The sequence below is a fragment of the Pezoporus flaviventris genome, unplaced genomic scaffold (assembly GCF_033815535.1).
Source record: "Pezoporus flaviventris isolate CSIRO_AGI_PZ_B2104156 unplaced genomic scaffold, CSIRO_AGI_Pfla_v1 ptg000116l, whole genome shotgun sequence".
In the NCBI taxonomy this organism is placed as follows: Eukaryota; Metazoa; Chordata; class Aves; order Psittaciformes; family Psittacidae; genus Pezoporus; species Pezoporus flaviventris.
This window is the reverse complement of record NW_026892664.1, coordinates 4,234,738-4,256,315: the sequence shown is the minus strand read 5'-3', so window position 1 is coordinate 4,256,315 and position 21,578 is coordinate 4,234,738. Positions and strand designations below refer to the sequence as shown.

Genomic DNA, 21,578 nt, shown 5'->3' with positions numbered 1-21,578 from the left:
TCCCCATGTTTCCTGGAACACCTTTAGGCACAGGTTTATGGGGAAAAGTTCCTTTCTTATGGCTCTAAAAAGAGCAAAACAACACTAGCATTTTCTAGGCAATAATTTCCTATCCATCCATGCAGAATTTAAACCCCTCATCAGGAATTTAATATCTGCTATTAGCAACCTTTATGAAAGCAAACACACACCCAGGACACTGCCGACATCCATTTTGCTTTCCTATTCTGTTCAGGAAGTGATTTATGCATGCTGAGCTTTGAGCCTCTACTGCATTAGACATTATTGACCAACAGAAATGATTGAGGACAGGTTGGATGGTGATTGCAGCAACCTGCTCTACTGGAAGGTATTTCTGCCTGTGGCAGGGGGCTGGAACTGGGTGAGCTTTAAGCTCCCTTCCAACCCAAACCATTTCATGGTTGTATGAAAAGCTGCTTGCACCTCCTCACTTTTGAATGGGGTTTCTGAAGGACCCCAACACATCAGCACAGTGAGCTGATGTTTCCCATTACTTAAATTGACTCTTCAGGCTATGGCCTGTGTTTGCTCTGAACACAACCCACATTGTAGCTGTGTCTGCCCATCACCCTTCACTGCAAGTGGAGAGAACCATGCACTTTTTCCAGAAGAAATCCCTGATATGGATGTTTAAAATAGATCCAAGCTGAATCAAAAACCCCAGATGCATCCTTGTCTCTATAAGACGAACCTTCTGTGTCTAATTCAGATGTGAAAGCCTACAGTTAGATAAGATGACTCCTTGGACTGATGTGACTGAACCCCCAAACCCTGGAATGAGAAATCATGAGTAAGCTGCAGCTGGGATGGAAAATAACCTTTGCCTAAATGGAGAGACATAAGGAAAAGAAGAAATGATAGGGTAGCTCCAGACAACACTGAGAGTCTTTGAGCCATGAAATAGGTTGGACATGTCTGCATACAACATATGGCCAGAAGCATGGAGCATCTGTGTCATCAGCACCAGATGGCATCCAAGGAAAAGCCAACACTGCTCAGGCAGTGCCTTGAAAGGCTGTTCCTGGTCCAAGTTACATGACTACTTATCACAAGGAATGAAGTTACACTCCGCTTCTAGGTCAGCATGGTGGCAGCTTTCCACGGTGCAGGCCCATCCAGGAAAGCAAGACACCCAGATACATCCTATGGAGGAAATAAGTACATTTCCTATGAGGAAATAAGGAGATGGGCACATGAAGCTGAGAGCTGGTGGTCATAAGGTTCCCCACCACCATGGTGTTGGAGATGAGTAAAAGAGTCCCAAAGAGCAGCTTCTACACGTTGGGGAAGCCCAAGAGGACAAACGTGGTCACACTCAAGTGCTTTCCTCCAGCCACTCTCTTGGCAGCAGGAGACAAAGAAACATGCGAAGAGGTTAAATCGCTTCTCCCAGCTCACAGGAACACACAGTGCATGAGGTTAATGCAGGATTTGGGGTTTCCTTTAGGACTGCACCCAATTCCTGGGAGAGAAAACCATGATGGTTGAAGGTCCTAAATAATACACTGAGAAATAATACCTTGATAAAATAATAGGCAATAGTTCCTATATGGAAAAAAATAATCTTAAACCTTAAATCCTAAAGCTGTGGCTGGCCTGTTATGGAAAGAATTGGTCCTGCAAAAGATAAGTGTCTTCTCATGAGCATCCAAAATCTTTTTAACAAGGAGGCTTGTTTGGGATGATTTCTTTGCTGTCTGTGGGAGTTGTTCTTATTTAAGGACAAGTAAATACAATAATATCATGCCTTAATCTGCCACAAGAATTAGTGTTGCATTAAATAGATAAGAAATCAAATTGGAGTTATTTTCTGACTCTGTAGTGATGTTTGAGTCAATTATAGTGAGACCAGAATCCCTGAATGCAATTCCACGTACTTGTAGCTTCAAGGGAAAAACCAACCCCTTCTCATCTGAATTATTCTTGCATATATTCCGTCCTCTGTTCTTACTTCTATTTAAAGAACATGTATGTATGTATAGATGTACACGAGATGACTGCTGTTCATGTTAACCTGAAGTATGCAGACCTTAAAAAGATGAGGGGATGACCTTAAAATAACTATATTGCCTGATGAGAAATGAGCATTCCTCCTCCTTCCCCTCCCACTCCCCTCTTTCCATCAGCCCCTTTTCAAGCAAGAGGACCATTTCTTCAGCACAATTCATCTTCTCCCTCCACCCTTCCCAAAGCAGCTTTTACTTCTCCATTCCCCAGCCCGTGGTCAGATGTTCATTGCACATTGATGGCTCATTTCAACTCAGTGGACACCACAAGAGCCTTGTCCCTCTCTGATAAGGTGCCCCCCAGCCTGTCTTAGTGCTTAGAGCAAGTCCTCCTCATAGGCAGGACTCAGCATTTTCCCTTTTTGAAGTCTGTCTGATTCCACCTGCCCATTTTGGACCTAAAACTGGCCCACAGCTTCTCTGGGCACCCTGTGCCAGCGCCTCAGCACCCTCCCAGGGAAGAGCTTCTGCCTAAGAGCTCATCTCAAGCCACCAACATCTCTTTCCAAGCCATCAATACTGGTAAAGGCAGACACAGAGATGAACTCACCAGTACTTGAAGAAAATCTCCTTGCTTCTTCCACCAGGACCTCAGAAGGGTTCCTCCAAGTAACAACAGGGTCTAAAAGAAACCATTCTAATATCTCCCAATTCTTTTTCAAAAAGAAAATAAAGATAACATGGCCAACAGTTTTAAAGGGAGTAAAACCAAAGTGAATTTCATCTTTCCATTTCTACATAGAATCATAGAATCGTTAGGGTTGGAAAGGACCTGAAGATCATCTAGCTCCAACCCCCCTGCCGTGGGCAGGGACACCTTACGGTAAATCATATCACCCAATGCCTCGTCCAACCTGGCCTTGAACACTGCCAGGGATGGAGCATTCACAACCTCCCTGGGCAACCTATTCCAGTGCCTCACCACCCTCACAGGAAAGAATTTCCTTCTTATATCCAACCTAAACTTCCCCTGTTTAAGTTTTAAACCATTACCCCTTGTAATGAAAGGAATTAGCTCAGTTTCCAGCTACCCTGGAGAGAAAAGCTTGGTACTCCATGTTCCTGGTTCTTATACATCTAGATACCACACACAGGAGAGGAATCACATCCTCAGTGTAGAATCCACACATTCAAAACCCAAGCCTTGAAATTATTTCCAATCAAAATGGAAAAAAACATGTTCCCCTTGTTTCATGACATTTTTACCTCACCAGCTAAGGGAGCCATACCAGACATCTCCAAAGAGGACAGCACTCACCCTCTTTTAGACATGACTTACAGTACAAGCCAAACATGAAAATTTCTCCTTATCTATTTATGAGCCAAGGTCCCATTACAGCTGATGAGACTGTCCAATGCAATCAGCAGAGCTCATTCAGATCTCTTCAGCTGGAGAAATGGAGGTGTCTGCCTTGCAGTGAGAGGCATGAACCCCACCAAATCTCCCTCAACAATAAAGGGAACTGATGGACCCAGTAAACACATAGAGGTGACATGGTGCATTCAAATGTAAGGAGATAAGTGCTTGAGGACATTTGAGGTGATTCCTAAATCCAATCACTAAGTACCCAAAGAAGGGGAGGTAGCTCCTACCCAGCATTTGCTCGGCTGCCTTTAAACCAGATTTAACTACAATGAAAGCAGCTCCAGCTGAGAGTGGGGAGCTAAAGCCATTAGGAGCTCCTCAGCAGGAATGCCAGAAGCCAGGCACCTCATTGCCTGCTCATCATGACCCAGCAGGAAGATGCATTGCAATGCTGGCTGCTGCTTCTGCTTCCTAGGACATCATGTGGTGTTTGCTCTGCTCTCATGGTCAGATGATAACCCCATTAAAGGCAGTAGCAGCCCTTAGACACAGCAAAACACTGGTTTCCTTAAACACACACAACAAGGAGCAAAATCTGGTTTTGAGAGCAGCAGCTCCAATGTGAAGCCACAAGAAGCAGAGTGATAGGGTTGTACACATAGACTTGTGTTTTCAAGACACTAAGATCTCAGGTTCCTGTTTATAACACTTGGTGATGGTGAAGGAGAGAGCAGCAGGACATAAAGTCATTGAATATTGTTGTAGAAGGCACCAGAGAGACCTTATTGTGGCCTTTCACTACCTTAAGAGGGGCTACAAGAAACCTGGAGAGGGGCTTTGGCCAAGGGCCTGTAGGGAGAGGCCAAGGGGAATGGATTTAACCTGCCCGAGGGGAGACTGAGATAAGCTCTTGGGCAGAAGCTCTTCCCTGTGAGGGTGCTGAGGCGCTGGCACAGGGTGCCCAGAGAAGCCGTGGCTGCCCCATCCCTGGCAGTGTTCAAGGCCAGGTTGGACACAGGGGCTTGGAGCAAGCTGCTTTAGTGGAAGGTGTCCCTGCCCGTGGCAGGGGTTGGAGCTTTAAGGTCCCTTCATCCCAACCCATTCCATGATTTGATGATTTCAGGGACAGAGAAAGGATTAATGCAAGGATTAATGGTGTCCCATTCGTTTTGAATTGATGCCATCTGGAAGTTCTCCATGTGCTTTATCGTGCAGATGAGGGTAAATCTCAGATTTCCTATTGTGAATGTGCAGCTTGGAAATTCCAGTTAGAAACAGAGGGAGTTAGAAAACCCCACTGTAAGAGCAGTCAAACACTGACATAGGGGCCAGGGAGGGTGTGAAACCTCTGCCCCTGCTTGTCCCCAAGGCTCAACAGGAAAACAACTGTCATCTGGGTTACATAATAGCCAGGGAATTATCAGGAAGCTTTGGGAACAAAGCAGGATTCAGCTGATTGACCCTAAGTGCCTGTGAGTTGTGTGTTGTTAAGGAATCACCAAACCACTTTGATCCTGACTTAACTGAATCCAGCCATGGAGCTTCTCCCTCCAGCCTAGGTTATTATGTGTGTCTAGGATAGCCCTAAGGCTCAGCCATGGCTCCGGGTTTCACCATGGTCCTGGCAGAGGCTGCAGCTCTATGGGCTGAGGTAATGCACACAGTGGAGTATTTTGGGGTGGTTTATGTATGCAATGTTTGCCCATCACCAATCAGCTCTCTGTGCAGGAAAGCAACAGGAGAGACATCAGGGCAGGCAATGCCATTCATGCAGGCTGCCATGGGCTGACACATAGGAGGTCTGAAGGCTGATGAGCAGCACCACAGCTCCTGTGCTCTGTTGTGATCAAGCTGCCATGGAGATCATGGCTTCTGTTGCTGCCAACAGGGAGCTCAAAAACAAAGGTGAGGAGCAGTGGATGGGGATTCCTTTATAGTTTCTGCCCTTTGGTGGGGATTCATCACTATCACATCTTAAAACACTTTCAAAGCAACTTCATTCATAACAGAGGTCACACAAGTACCATATTTCACTGAAATTCTTTGCTGTCTGAAATGAGTGCTGGAAATCATTGAATGAGGTTTGTGCATCAAAACCTAGAAATACTGCCTGCATAGCATCACACTTACTTGCTGTCATCTCTATTTCTCTTGCCAAAGGTGCTTTTGTCCTTTTCTTAAGGCCCTCAATAAATTTAACAACACTGTCTAGAAATGGAGTTTGATCCAATGGAATGGTAGAATTCACTCTCTGTTTATTCTTATTTGCCAAGCAAAAGGGAGAGCAAAAAGGAAAAGAGCTTTAAGCTCATCAAGTTCAACCGTTCCCCAGCACTGTCAAGGCCACCCCTAACCCATGGCACTGAGGGCCTTGTCTATAGGGTTTGTGAGCACTTGCAGGGCCGGTGCTTGCAGTCCTGCCCTGGGCAGCCTGTTCCAATGCCTGAGCACCCTCTGGGGCAGGAATTGTTCCTCAGCTCCATCTAAACCTGCCCTGGTGCAGCTTGAGGCCGTTTCCTCCTGTCCCATCCCTTGTTCCTTGGGAGCAGAGCCCAGCCCCTTCTGGCTCCATCCTCCTGTCAGGTAGGCGTAGAGGGCAGTAAGGTCCCCCTTATCCTATGATGATGAGAATTGCACGCTTGTAGTTGTCTACTTGTGTCTTGACTAGGTGAAATAAATGACTAATTAAACAATAAGGTGATATTAGCTACTAAATATATTTATCAAAGTTTAGAGTATGGAATTATTTGTATTCTCAGTCACATCAACCAGTGCATCACATAAGGCTGGGTGCAGAAGACCCCCAACATGTTATCCATACTTAACCAAAAGCTGAGCATCTACCCTCTACATCTCCATTCTGTCTGGTCCTATACTGGGAGAATTCAAGATCATTTTATTTTCAAGAGTCTCCTCGAAGCCTCCTTCACCTCCTTATTCCTCAGGCTGTAGATCATGGGGTTCAGCATGGGAGTCACCACGGTGTAGAGCACCACAGCCCATTTATCTGCTGCTCTAGAGCTGTCTGAGCTGGGGAATAAATACATAAAAAAGCATGCCCCATAGAAGATGCTGACAGTGGTGAGGTGGGAGGTGCAGGTGGAGAAGGCTTTGAGCTTGCCCTCGGCTGAATTGATGCTCAGGACGGTGGCGATGATGGCCACGTAGGAGAGCAGGATAACCAGGCTGCTGGACACACCAAAGAGAGATGCTGCAGTGGTCAGGATGGTGTGGCTGAGGGTGGTGTCAGAGGTGGAGAGTGAGATGAGAGGGGAAATGTCACAAAAGAAGAGGTCGATGGTGCTGGAGCTGCAGAAGGAGAGGGTGGACATGCTGATGGTCTGTCCCACGCCATTGGTCAGCCCCACAAGGTATGAGCCAGTCACCAGCTGGAAACAGCACTTTGGGGACATGACAAGGGGGTACAGCAGGGGATGGCAAATGGCCACGTAACGGTCATAGGCCATTGAAGCCAGCAGGAAGCTATCACTTATCCCAAAAATATCAAAGAGGAAGACCTGAGCCATGCACCCAGCATAAGCAATGCTCTTCTTCTCTGACATCAAGTCAACCAACATCTTGGGGGTGACGATGGTGGAAGAACAGAGGTCTACAAAGGCCAGGTTGCTCAAGAAATAATACATGGGGGAGTGGAGGTTGGGGCTGGCCCTGATTAAGATGATGATGCCCAGGTTGCCCACAATGGTGACAAAGTAGGTGAGCAGGAAGAGCAGGAACAAGTAGACCTGAGTCACCGGGTCCTCTGTGAACCCTGCCAGGCTGAACTCGGTCACTTGGGTGCAATTGCTTTGTGCCATGGGCTGGATGGTGCTTTGTGTGTGAGCTCCTGGCTGGAGGTTTCTTCTCCAAGAGGCAGGGATGTCCCAGGTGGAAAAGCCTCTGTGTGGTTGAAGCTGCTCAGAGACAGTCCTGCAGGATGGAAAGGGAGAGTTCAGGCACAGATCAATGAGGAAGAGCTTGGTGAGAGTCATGTGCCAGCACAGGTAAAACAAAGGGGTGCTCAAGCAGTTAAACACCATGGCACAACGCGGTGCCTGCTCCTGTGGCTCACCTTGAGATGTTGAGCAATGACCACTCTGGAAAGCAGTGGGAAGGTTGCACACCCAGGTAGCTTTACCTTAGTGCTGCAATTCATTGCTGTGATAGTGCTGAACCTGGGGCTTGGAGACCATCCGGCTCAACCTGGAACACAGAGAAACATGGTGCTTTCGCAGTGCAGAGCTGATCCCTCGTGCTCTTGTGGGCTTTTCCCAACCACTTGCTTCTTCCCTCTCTGCTTGAGTTTCTTCCTAACTGGAACGAACTCCTGACCTATGGAAAGTGCAGGTTGGACAGGGCAACCTGCTCTAGTGGAAGGTGTCCCTGGCCATCACAGGGGCTTGGAAGTGGGTGAGATTTAAGGTCTCTTCCAACACAAACCATACTATGATCCGATGCAACCTTACACAGTGGTTAGTATCGGTTTTCCCTCCCCCTTGACACACTCTGTCAGATCTAAAACCTTTTCATGGTTCTTTAACCTGTTCCTTGAGTCTCCAACAGAAATGGGCAATCCCCAGAGCTCAGCAATCCCTACTTGCACACATGTTTTGGGGAAAAAAACTCACCTTTTGGAGCTGCCTCATCTCAGCAATGGGGAGCACCCTGAATGTCCTGTACAGGAAAGCTTCTGGTGCTCATCCAGGAAACCTTTTTTGCTCAGAGGTGAGGAAGCCTCCTGAGGGTGCTCTCCACCAGGGTGATCTCCAAACCTGCCTTCTCAGCAGCTGCATGGGGAGCACACAGCACAAGCAGCTCCCTGGGAAGCCCAGAGCATCATCAAGAAGCCCACAACCCTGCAGCAGGGCAGGAGATGAAGACAGGAGCTGCTGGCTGTTGACAAGGGAGAACCACAGGAGAATGATGGGCTGAAAGATGCTGCCCCTCACTTACATCTCAGCTCTGTCTCTGCTGCCCTCCTCATGCTCTCGGAGATGGATGTGAAGATGAACGTGCCTGGAGCTGTGCAGGGAGCCTGGGAATGAGCCAGCCTCAGCAAACCCCCTTTCTATTTCAAGTGATGTGGGGATGTGGGGACTGTGAATCTCTTTGTGCCCCAGGAGGTGACAAAGCCCAAAGCAGGTCATTATCTCTTCTCTGTGCTGCTTGGTTTGGAGAAGAAATGTACCCAGAGGAGATGACCTCAGCTTGAGCAAGCAACAGGGCTTTGGGCTCCCTTAGAGCAAAGCACAGAACAAGCCCAGCTTTGACATCCACTTCTGGAGCATTTCTGAGGCAGTTACAGCTTCACAAGGGCCATGTTTGACATTATCATGGCAGGGAGCTGAGGGGAACCTCGCCAATGGGAGCTGGTACCAGGGTCCATCAGCAATCCCAGCACCACAGGCAATGAACCAGATTTAAACCCATTTTCAGTTCCTTGTACTCAAACCATAGCTCACAATTTTGGCTGCAAAGGAGCCAACAGAAGATCGTGGTGACCTTGCTAACGACGAGGTAAATGCTGTCCTCTACTTCTTGTCCATGCAAACATCAATGCTCACATCACCCAAGGCACTCGGGCTGGTCAGGCGTGACTTGGCCTTGGTCCCTCTGTGCTGGCTGCTCATGGTCACCCTCCTGTCCTTCCTCTGCCTGGACAGGGCTTCCTGGGGAATTTGGATCTTAACCTCAGTGGGCCTGAGGCAGCCCCAGTCCTTGTGCTCTCCTTGATGATGACATTCACTTTCTTCCACCCATCATGCTGGAAGCACAAGAGACAAAGGAGAGCCTGAGGGAGCGGTGCCCAAAAGTGGAATGAAGGAGATGGGGAGGAACAGTGAGGAGTGTGGTAAAGGACTGAAATGGGCAGCAACAGGGAAAAAGGCCCTTCTGAAGGGTGCTTTAGGGTTGCCCTTGTCACTGGTGGCTCTGATGGATGCTCCCAAGCCCATCACAGAATCCCAGAGAGGTTTGTGTTGGAAAGGAACTTAAAGCTCATCCAGTTCCAACCCCTGCCATAGGCAGGGACCCCTTCCACTGGAGCAGCTTTCTCCAAGCCCCTGTGTCCAACCTGCCCTTGAACACTGCCAGGGATGGGGCAGCCACAGCTTCTCTGGGCACCCTGTGCCAGCGCCTCAGCACCCTCACAGGGAAGAGCTTTTACCTAAGAGCTCATCTCAGTCTCCCCTCGGGCAGGTTCAAGCCATTCCCCTTGGCCTGTCCCTGCAGGCCCTGATGAAGAGTCCCTGTCTTATTCTATCTGAGTAAGTTGCTTCACATGTTGTGTTCTCTTTTCTTGAGGGAATTGTCCAAATGTCTCTATTTTTCATGAAAACTCCATCGGAAACTTTGATTAAAAGCTTATAAAGTGAGCATTTCACTTCACACCAACTTAAATTAGATTTTGACTGGTTGCCATTGCATTCATTCATTATTCATCACAGTTCTTTGCAGAAGACCACGGTTTCCAAAGGTGCTTATTTTAAACCACAAATTTATTCATTTTGTCATTATACAAGTACTTGTTCTTCCAGCAGTTGTACAGTTCATTAAACAGAAATGGTGTGTTTGGATTAAATGTTCAAACCCCTCCATCTACTATTTCATTTAGAGCATCTTCCCCCTCAATGATGTGATGACATACAGAAGGGGATGTGACATGGTCAAATCCACAAAGCACAGACCTGGTACTGAGCATCCAGAAAGGAAAAGATGTGAGGACCAGACATCCCAGGAAGATTTTAGTTGGGACATACTTCTGGCCACATGCTAACCTATGTGTGCCTATCACAGGTCCTTAGCACTGCTCCAGCTCACTTACATGGGATAAATGTATTGGATGCTCATATCAGGTATCACAGAATCCCAGACTGGTTTATGTTGGAAGGGACCTAAAAGCTCTCAACTTCCAACCCCTGCCATGGGCAGGGACAATTTCCACTAGAGCAGTTTGCTCCAAGCCCCTGTGTCCAACCTGGCCTTGAACACTGCCAGGGATGGGGCAGCCACAGCTTCTCTGGGCACCCTGTGCCAGCACCTCGGCACCCTCATAGTGAAGAATTCCTTCCTCAAATCCAATCTGGATCCCCCTGCTTCAGTTTGAACCCACCACCCCTTGTCCTATCCCTACACTCCCTGATGAAGAGTCCTTCTCCTGCATCCCTGTAGCCCCCTTCAGACGCTGGAAGCTGCTCTGAGGTCTCCAAGCAGCTTCTCTTCTCCAGTCTGATCAGCCCGAGTGTTCTCAGCCTGGCGCAATACGGGAGCTGCTCCAGCCCCTGAGCACCCTCATGGCCTCCTCTGGACTTACTCCAGCAGCTCCATGGCCTTCTTATGTTCCCTGCAGAGAAGCACTTGGGGGTGTTGGTCAATGAGAAAAGGACCATGAGCCAGCAGTGTGTGCTTGCAGCCAAGAAATGAACCGTATCTTGGGCAGCATCCAAAGGAGAGTGGCCAGCCGGTAAAAGGAGTTGATCCTGCCCCTCTGCTCTGCTCTTGTGAGACTTCACCTGGAGCATTGTGTGCAGTTCTGGTGTCCTCAACATAAAAAGGACATGGAAGTGTTGGAACAAGTCCAGAGGAGGCCACGAGGATGCTCATGGACTGGAGCACCTCCCGTATGAAGACAGGCAGAGGAAGTTGGAGCTCTTCAGCCTGGAGAAGAGAAGGCTGCGTGGAGACCTCAGAGCAGCCTTCCAGTATCTGAAGGGGGCCTATAGGGATGCTGGGGAGGGACTCTTCATTAGGGACTGTAGTGACAGGACAAGGGGTAATGGGTTAAAACTTAAACAGGGGAAGTTCAGATCTGATATAAGGAGGAAATTCTTTCCTGTGAGGGTGGTGAGGCACTGGAATGGGTTGCCAAGGGAGACTGTGAATGCTCCATCCCTGGCAGTGTTCAAGACCAGGTTGGACAGAGACTTGGGTGGCATGGTTTAGTGTGAGGTGTCCCTGCCCATGGCAGGGGGGTTGGAACTAGGTGATGTTAAGGTACTTTCCAACCCTAACTATTCTATGATTCTAGTATTCTATAGACACCAAAACTGTATCAGAACTGCAGGGGATACCAGAGCTGTATTGAACCTTTGGTCCTTCCCTCAGATCTTCAAGCTCGCTTGGGATGAACAGTTATCAACCAGGCACTGGAGACAGTGGTCACTGCCTTACCTTAAGGCTGAGCCTCCTTTTTGTGGGAACTACTTTCATTTAGCACAATTTAAACACAAAACACCACGGTGCTGTCTCAGTCCTGCTATTAAATAACTGATACTTATTTGGATGAATTATCCAAGACTCAGTCCACGCTTAAAATCACCTGAACCTGTTTGAAGGAACCATTCATTCCCCAAACTCCTTCTGGCTGCATCAACACCTCCAAGACCAGTTCTCCTGCAGAGACCTACCCAGGAAGAAAGGCCCAGGACAGTTTGCTTTGTATTTCCCCATCTATCACATACCTCTTCCTTTCAGTGTTTCCCTGAGGAAGCCCTTTACATCCACAGAGATCATCTAATATTGCATTGAACGGAGCTGAAAACAAACACAACAAAGCATCCTCTGTGTGGATGGTTCGCGCTGGTCATGGGGAGTCCTTTTCATCAGATGCATTTATTTCCATACACTTTACTAGTGATTGTACAACACTTTGGTCAAAAGCATTGGCTCAAAATGTGGCTGCTTTGAGGATATATCAGGATGAAGTCATATTTCCCAGTCTTCATCTGAAGAATCCTGAGTGCCGGTGTGTCCTGAATGCTTCTCCTAGATGAAGAGACATTATAAAACCCTTAGTAGAAATATTGAATGATAACCTTGTCCAGACATTTAAAAATGACAAAGGATGGGGCAGATAGAAGAGAACACCAAGCTATGAAAATGCGGGGAAGGAAGAAAGAGAAGAATGCAGATGGCTTTAGATGTTTTCAATGTCAACCTGTTTTTCTGCTGGAAGGCATCAGACTGACAGTCCAGGAGATGCACTGAAGGAGGGAAGTAAAGGATTTCTGTGTGGTTTTGAATGTCTTTCTTCCCCACTGAGTACTGGGCTAAACCGAAGGCTTGTGAAGTGGGAAAATCAGTGTAACAGAGGGAGAAATAACCCTCAACCTAATTTAGAAAAGAAGAATAATATAATTCAAAGATTATTGAAGAGAGCTACATGAATCCAGAAAGAGGCACTAAGAATAACTGGGTGTGCTTGTGCAGGGTGAATAATGCAGCTTGAAGTCCCAGATGCAGACAGCTGAGTACAGCACTTGCTCCATCAGCTTCGTCAAGATAGCCAGGCAAGCAGCGCTTTGGGTGTTCAGGGGAGAGGAATACCCCTGATCCTCCCTCCCAGCAGCACTCAGGCTCTTTACACCCCTACTTAAATTCGCAGCACAGCAGAGGCTCAGATATGACTTGTCCCCATTTAGCACAAAGGCTTTGTTGACAAACAGACTGTCACAGCTTTATTTCACAGAATCCCAGAGAGGTTTGTGTTGGAAGGGACCTTAAAGCTCCTCCAGCTCCAACCCCTGCCACAGGCAGGGACCCCTTCCACTGGAGCAGCTTGCTCCAAGCCCCTGTGTCCAACCTGGCCTTGAACACTGCCAGGGATGGGGTACCCACAGCTCCTCTGGGCACCCTGTGCCAGCGCCTCAGCACCCTCACAGGGAAGAGCTTCTGCCTAAGAGCTCATCTCAGTCTCCCTTCTGGCAGCTTCAAGACATTCCCCTTGGCCTGTCCCTGCAGGCCCTTGGCCAAAGCCCTCCTGCAGGTTTCTTATAGTCCCATTCAGACACTGGAAGCTGCTCTGTGGACTCTAAGCAGCTTCTCTTCTCCAGGCTGCACAGCCCCAGTGTTCTCAGCCTGGCCCCATATGGGAGCTGCTCCAGCCCCTGAGAATCCTTGTTGCATCTCTGGACTTGCTCTAGCAGCTCCATGTCCTCCTTGTGTTGGGGACACCAGAGCTGTATCAAATCCTCTTGACCTTCCACCAGTTCATCATTGAGGAAATGCTTATAAATCAGGCAATGTAGACAGTCGTCAGTGCCTTACCTCAAGCCTGAGCCTCCTTTTTGTGGGCACTACTTTCATTTAGCACAATTTAGACACAAAACACATGGTGCTGTCTCAGGCCTGTTATTAAATACCTGATACTTATTTGGATGAAGGCTCAGGCCTTGCTTAAAACAGCCTGAAGCAGTTTGAAGAGAACCATTTGTTGTGCTGGTTCTCCATACCCTGCACTTGCTGTAATAATGACCAGTAGTGAGCTATAATGACCAATAATGGCCAGTAATGCTCAATTCCATAATCACATATTCCACATATTCCTTCCTTACCTCCACAGTACTGAAGAGCTCCAAATGTGCTTTCAAACCTTGCATAGATGTGGCAGCAGCTTTCGCTCCCACAGCCTCCTCAGAGCCCCCTTCACCTCCTTGTTCCTCAGGCTGTAGATGAGGGGGTTAAGGGTTGGGGTGAGGATGGAGTAACACAGCGACACCAGCTTTGCCTGATCCCATGAGGATGCCTCATGAGGCTGGACGTATGTGAGGATCGCGGGTGCGTAGAAGATGGTGATGGCAACCAAGTGGGAGGCACAGGTAGAGAAGACCTTCAGCCTCCTCGTGGCCAAAGGGATCTGCAGGACGGTGTGGAGGATGTAGGTGTAGGACACCAGGATCATCAGGAGAGGGCCCACAGTGTTTAACACAGCGTGGTAAACCTGCAAGACCTCATTTGTGCTTGTGTCGGAGCAGGAGAGCTGCAGGAGGCTGGGCAGCTCACAGAAGAAGTGGTTGATGCTCCTGGCCTGACAGAAGGACAACCTCCCTGCCAGCGTGATGTGCACCAGGGAGGTGAGGAACCCGATGGTGTACACCAGCACCATCATGCCATGGCAACGTGCCCTGGTCATGGTAGTGGTGTAGAGCAGGGGCTTGCACACAGCCGTGTATCGGTCGTAAGCCATTACCCCAAGCAGGAAGCTCTCACAGACAGCCAGAGCCACGAAAATATACATCTGGGCAAAGCAACCCCAAAAGGAGATGTGGCTTCTCCCCAGCAGGAAGGTCTCCAGAGCTTTTGGGATGATAGCGGAGGAAAGGCAAACATCCATGCAAGATAAGTGGCTCAGGAAGAAGTACATGGGGATGTGGAGGTGGGGGTCAGTGTTGATCAGCAGGATCATCATCAGGTTCCCCAGCACCATGAAAACGTAGAGGGATAAGAAGATTGTGAAGATGGTGGTTTGTAGCTCTGGGGCATCAGAGAAACCCAAGAGGATGAAGCTGGAGAGAACCGTGAGGTTTCCTCTGTCCGTCATTTCAATAAGTTGATGGATTTGGATTGAAATGAAAGGAATCACTGAAATACATCCCTACAAGAGAAATAATGTGGAAGTTTAGTTGGAGTATAATCCACAAAGTAAATGCAATAGAAAACGGTGTATTTGTAATGCTGTATTTCTGTGTGTAGCTCAAGATCTGAAGTCAAAGTGGTGAAGGAGCACATTACACAACAGGAAATTAAAAGAGAATAATTCTAGAATGATTGATATATACATCACTAATGAAAGAGTGAGAAACATCATGTCTATCCAAACGTAATACAATAAAACCAAATAAGTACATCACAAAATGTGGAAAACAGAAAAGATTTTGTATTTTCTTCGCTGATTTCTGGGAATGTTAAGGATTTATTTTCTCCCTTTTTTTTTGTATTTTTCAGAGTGGATCAGTGCTCTTCTGTAGATTCATTACTTGTGCTGCATCCTTTTCGACACCACACAAAGCCATGTACTTGAAATTTGTTTTACGTTCTAAGTTTATCTGCTTTTGAAGAACCCCCACCCTGCATAATGTTAAGGGAAATCAGTGGACTTCGCTCCAGCAGAGCTTTGCTGGGAATGCAGTGAGCTGCCTATGACCAACCCAAATATGCACCTAAGGGTGTAAAATACAAAACATACCATATATAAACCAAAATTTTAAGGCTTTACGCTTGGATATTCTCATGCTAAAATATCACTAAATCAGTTGTAGATGGGGTCAGGAAGGTTGGTGTTTTTGAAGCAAACCTACTAGGCATACTAGGGCACTTTTATTCACACCATGGGTTATCATAGAATGGTTTGGGTTGAAGGGAAATTAAAGCTCACACAGCTCCAAACCCTGACACGGGCAGGCACACCTTCCACTAGAGCAGCGTGCTCCAAGCCCCTGTGTCCAACCTGGCCATGAACACTGCCAGGGATGGGGCAGCCATAGCTTCTCTGGGCACCCTGTGCCAGGGCCTCAGCACCCTCACAGTAAAGCACTTCTTCCTTATCTCCAACCTGAATTTCCCTGTTTCAGTTTAAACCCATCACCCCTTGCCCTATCTCTACAGTCCCTGAAGAAGAGTGAAATATAACATGCCATCAAGCATGTGAGAGGCAGCAAGACCAGGGTCAAACTGGACCCACCACCCATCAAACCCTTTTGTACCTGCTTGGTTAAAGAGGAAGGTGGTGGTGGATGCAGTGTCTGCAGCTCCTCCTGGAGACCATGTGATGGGTTGAAGGAGAGATGCTTGGTAGCAGGATGCTCCAGGCTGGCTGGTGGAGGGGTTTTTATCTCACAGGAAGCATTACCTCAGAGGCTTGTGTTGTGCAAACTGTTCTCCCAAAGGACCCTCCTCCCTCGGATAATTAGTTTGACTTGATCAGCAAAACAACCTCTCAAGTCCTCTCTCCCCAAACTCCTTCTGGCTGCATCAACACCTCCAAGACCAGTTCTCCTGCAGAGACCTACCCAGGAAGACAGGCCCAGGACAGTTTGCTTTGTATTTCCCCATCTACCACATACCTCTTCCTTTCAGTGTTTCCCTAAGGAAGCCCTTTACATCCACAGGGTTCATCTAATATTGCATTGAAGGGAGCTGAAAACAAAGCATCCTCTGTGTGGATGGTTTGCGCTGGTCATGGGGAGTCCTTTCCATCACATGCATTTACTTCCATGCACTTGACTAGTGACTGTACACCACTTTGGTCAAAAGCATTGGCTCAAAACGTGGCTGCTTTGAGGATATATCAGGATGAAGTCAGATTTCCCAGTCTTCCTCTGAAGAATTCGGAGTGCCGTTGTGTCTCGAATATTTCTCCTAGATGAAGAGACATGATAAAACCCTTAGTAGAAATATTAACTGATAACCTTGTCCCAGTCATTTAGAAAAGACAAAGGATGGGGCAGATAGAAGAGAAAACCGAGGTATGAAAATGTGGGGAAGCAAGAAAGAGAAGAATGTAGATAGCTTTAGATGTTTTCAATGTCAACCTGTTTTTTCTGCTGGAAGGCACCAGACTGACAGTCCAGGAGATGCACTGGAGGAGGGCAGAAAATTATTTCTGAGTGGATTTGAATGTCTTTCTTCCCCATTGGGTACTGGGCTAAAACCAAGGCTTGTGAAGTGGGAAAATCAGTGTAACAGAGGGAGAAATAACCCTCAATCAAATTCTGGAAAGAAGAAAAATATATAATTCAAGGATTATTGAAAAGAACTACATGAAGGCAAAAAGAGGCACTGAGAATACCTGGGTGTGCTTGTGCAGGGGGAATAATGCAGCTTGAAGTCCCAGATGCAGACAGCTGGGTTTTGTACTTGCTCCATCGGGCTCATCAGTATACCCATGCCAGCAGCACCTTGGGTGTTCAGGGGAGAGGAAGACCCCAAATCCTTCCTCTTTACCAGCATTCCTGCTCTTTACACCCCTACTTAAATTCACAGCAGAGCAGAGGCTCAGATATGACTTGTCCCCATTTAACACAAGGACTTTGTTGACCAATAGCCTGTCACAGCTTTATTTCTTAGAATTGCAGCCTGGTTTGTGTTGGAAGGGAAATTAAAGCTCCTCCAGCTCCAACACCTGCCACAGGCAGGGACCCCTTCCACATGAGCAGCTTGCTCCAAGCCCCTGTGGCCAACCTGGCCTTGAACACTGCCAGGGATGGGGCAGCCACAGCTTTTCTGGGCACCCTGTGCCAGCGCCTCAGCACCCTCCCAGGGAAGAGCTTCTGCCTAAGAGCTCACCTCAATATCCCCTCTGTCATGTCACGTGACCAAACCTTGTGGGCTGGAGTTGAAATACCTGGAAATATCAGTTAATATTTCCTTAAAACCAGAAATAACACCAGAAATCATTTGCTAATATAAAACATGAGGTCAGATACCAGTTGATTTGATGTCAGCAGGGCAAAGCCACCACCTTCTCCTTTTTGCTCTCTGAAGCCTGAAGTAAAGTTTATTATTATGTTTAATAGCATATAAATAATAAGATATATTAATTTCAAGTAATATTTAAGTAACAATCACTTTGGACAACAACATTCTTTCCAATACACAGTCACTGTCAGGTTTCAGGCTGCAGCCAGAGAAAGTCCTGTCCATCCCAGCACAGAATGTAGCCTTGGTTTAAGGAGAAGTGTGTTTTCCAGTTTTCAGGCTTCCAAGTATGTTTAGTCCCTTCTTTGTGCAGGTGCTATATCCACGCGTCCTTGAAGGTGCTATATCCAACCATCCTCTTCAAGGTGCAATATCGAACCATCCTTGAAGGTGCAATATCCAGCCTGCTTCTTCTCATGGGGACCAACTCGTCATGCTTCAAGGACTGGCTGGAGATGGGCAGGAGGTACATGAAAAGGGAGCTGCCATAGTACAAAGCAGTGGAGATGAAGTGAGAGTCACAGGTGGAGAAAGCTTTGCGTTGACCAACCACAGACCACACCCACATGACAGTGGAAAGGACCAAAAAGTAGGAGATGAGGATGAAGACCGTGGTGCTCAGTACCTTGAACCCCACCACGGCAGCAACCATCACCTCAATGGCAGGGGTGTCAGAGCAGGAGAGGGCTAGCAGTGGTGGTCCATCACAGAAGAAGTGACTGATCATCTTGGACTGACAGAATGGGAGATGAACTATGGAAACTATGTGTATGGCAGAGCTGATCACACCAGCTAAGTAGGCACCAGCCAACATCCCAATGCAAAGCCTTTGGGACATGACTGTGGAGTAGAGAAGGCGGTTACAAATGGCCATGTAGTGATCATAAGCCATAGCAGCCAGCATGTAGCACTCGGTGGTGGCATAGGTTGTGAATGAGAAGAGCTGGGTGGCACATCTAATGAAGGAAATCACTTTCTTCTCCACTAGAACATGGAGCAAGGCTTGAGGGATGATGGTAGAGGAGTAGCAGACATCCAGGAGAGGCAACTGAAAATTCTGAATAGGCCCAAATCCCTCAATAATATTAAGAAAGTCAGGTTTTGTCTATCAGTCAGCTACCCCACTTTAAGTCAATGTAAAGGGTGTATATATATACATATATACACACACATACATATATATAAGTCAATATGAGGTAAATTCTTTTTGAGAGAGGAAAACACCAAGGCCAGTCTTGGCTGAACACCACAATCACCACCAACACAGCTGGAAGCTAGTAGGTATTTTAAGGCAAGGAGGGAGGGCAACACCAGAATGAATAAACTGCAGGGTTCCTCATAGTTCCTCTCAAGCCATTGACACATGGAAGTCCTTGAACTCCTGAGTAACTACTGGGGAAAGGGAATTATTTCTCATCTTTTGGGTGCTGCCAGTCTAGTGTGATAGTGTGATACATGAGGAATAAATAGCTGTTCTCTGTGACCCAGGAGGAGCTCTTTGAGAGCAAATGTGGCTTTCCTTAGGGTAGGATGGTGCAGAGCCAGGATTTCTCACCTCACTTTGCTTTAGACACGATGCCTAACTTGTAGACAAAAGATACATTCAGGCTTGATCAAAGATAAATTCTGCCTGGGAGAAACCAGCAGCTCCAAATATCACAGCTTACAACAGGCAGAATAAATCTTCATTGATTTTTCCTGCCTAACATTAATCATCACTTGACAGAGTTACACCAGAGAGCAAAGCAAGAGTGCATGTGGCTGGTATCTGACAAGCAGAGCCATGCTTAAGTCATCATTATTTGATGACCCTTTGCTGAAGGGGTGAGGTCCACCTCCAGAGCCAGACTCCTCATTTCAGATGTCCTGTGAGCAACGCGTGTGGTCTCCTGGTGTTATTAATTGGGATTTAGAGCTGCTTTTCACTGCTCACATAGAGATGCTGGAGGCAAAGCAGCTCCTGAGCCATCACCACGGAGCTGGAAGATGTGACCCAACTAATGAAAATCAAACTATTTGGGTCTGGGGCTCAATCCTCCCCCTGAGGCAGCATCCACCTGCCCAGACACACACATCTCCTGCCAGGGGACAATCAACCTGAAGCTCACAATTAACAAAGGCTCACCCTCCTTTTTCTTGCTTGACAAACCAAGTGCTTGGTCTGAAGTGATCCAAGGTGCAGATATGAAACCTGGGATGTGTCTAAGGCTGCAGCTTGTGCTATACACAACGGCTTCTCCCCAGCAATCACACCTCCCTGCAGCTTGAGCACACTCACTGGAATGGAGATAAATTAAACTGAAAACCCATACCTTGCTGCCTTTGTTTAGATATTATCCATGCAGGTTGTGGGTCCACACTCTGCTGAAGAGTTAACTGAATATTTATCCCTGTATTCCTGGGGAAAGGACCTCCATTTGTGGCTTTCCTACTCCGATTTGGTAAGATCTTGCTTTTTGGACAAGCTTTCAACAAGCTGCCCTAGGACTCAACAAGCAGACTGCTGCTAGTGTTATCCAAGATGTAACTCTTGACATTATGGATAGGAGAACGTCCAGATGCTGTTATGATCCTACAGGCAAGCAAAACCTTGTAGCATAACCTCCTGGTTAGGTAGCAGTTAGCTTGCTCTCATGGAACCATAGAATCCCAGAGTTATTTGTGTTGGAAGAGACCTTAAAGCTCCTCCAGCTCCAACCCCTGCCACAAGCAGGGACCCCTTCCACTAGAGCAGCTTGCTCCAAGCCCCTGTGTCCAACCTGGCCTTGAACACTGCCAGGAATTGGGCAGCCACAGCTTCTCTGGGCACCCTGTGCCAGCACCTCAGCACCCTCACAGGGAAGAGCTTCTGCCTAAGAGCTCATCTCAATTTCCCTCTGGCAGTCCAAAGCCATCATAGTGGATGTTATCCTCAAGATCTCAGTACAGGAACAAGGGGAAGGTGGCAGATATATGAAGTTATAACACACTGCTTGGTTACCTGCTCTTTCGAGAGTCTTACAGCACAAACTGTCTAATGAGTGAAGAAAAGGATCGTTCAAAATATGAAACAAAAGAGCCCCATGCTCATAGCACCAGCATCCCTCTGATTCCTCAAGGTGATAGTTTCTGCTGCCCTGAAGTAAAGCAGAGGAGGTAAGGTTTGCTACAAGGCCTGTGGATCCTGTGGATGCCACAGGACAAAGCAGGGTTTTCATATCAGGGATTTCTTTCTCGTTGCTCTCAGATCCACTTGAAATGGGTTTTAATACTCCCAGCTTCTCCAGGCTCCAGCTAGAAGGGTAATGCTGCTCTGTCTTCCCCCATGCAGCATCTACCCGTCCTTCCAGAGCCTTGTCCTTTGTGGTATTCACAGAGCCAGGGGTAAAACAAGTCAGGGGATTACACATTAACTGGCAGGGAGCTGTCAGACCAGGCAAGGGTCAGCCCAAAGGGCTCCCAAGAGCCAGGTCAGGATACACCCAACAGGTTTTAAAATTAATGGCACCAGAAGGTCTTATTTGAACAATACCAGCCCAAAATTGTTGCCTTTAAAATTTTTATCCAGCCTTCAAAAATCCCCAAAGGTAGTTTTTTAGTACATAGCAGTATGTACTGTGTCATGTCTGTATTCAAAAACAAGATTACCTCTTGGGAAGCACTCTTAGATGTGTTCAACCCTCAGTGTAGGGAAAATACAGCTCTCCTTTATCTCAGTTTATGCTGCTACTTAGAATGAAAATATAAAAGCACAACTTCCTTTTCATTTTGAAGCAGCTGCCTTTACTTTTCAATCAGAAATGCTTTCGTTACTGTGCAACCAAATATGAGAGGGGGCTGCAGGGCCTTCCAGGAAAGGACAGAAATCACCTCTTTACTCCCCAAAAGCCCTAGTAGGGAATGACCCTGGTTATTCCTGCCTAGCACTTAATGTTCTGTAACAAACGGTGGGTTTCCTACCCCATGCAGGTTACCAGGATGGATCCACCAGTAACCCAGGAACTTGGTTACTGTATAGGCATCCTCACCCATTTAATTCAGCATCAGAGAGCACCTAAAGAAGCCCAGCTGCT

At 47.3% G+C, this 21,578-nt stretch overlaps 2 protein-coding genes across 2 annotated transcripts; both read right to left on the bottom strand.

The window, feature by feature from the left end:
• Positions 1–6,224: 6,224 nt before the first annotated feature.
• On the bottom strand, positions 6,225–7,151 carry LOC133282169 (olfactory receptor 5G3-like). The gene has a single exon (XM_061478243.1). It carries the CDS (start codon positions 7,149–7,151, stop codon positions 6,225–6,227), a length of 927 nt encoding a protein of 308 aa, XP_061334227.1.
• Positions 7,152–13,720: 6,569 nt separating this feature from the next.
• LOC133282332 (olfactory receptor 8I2-like) lies at positions 13,721–14,650 on the bottom strand (the record flags this gene model as incomplete). The annotated part of the gene is made up of 1 exon (XM_061478360.1): positions 13,721–14,650. A coding segment is annotated over exon 1 (930 nt), but the record flags the coding sequence as incomplete, so codon positions are not given.
• Positions 14,651–21,578: the final 6,928 nt, after the last annotated feature.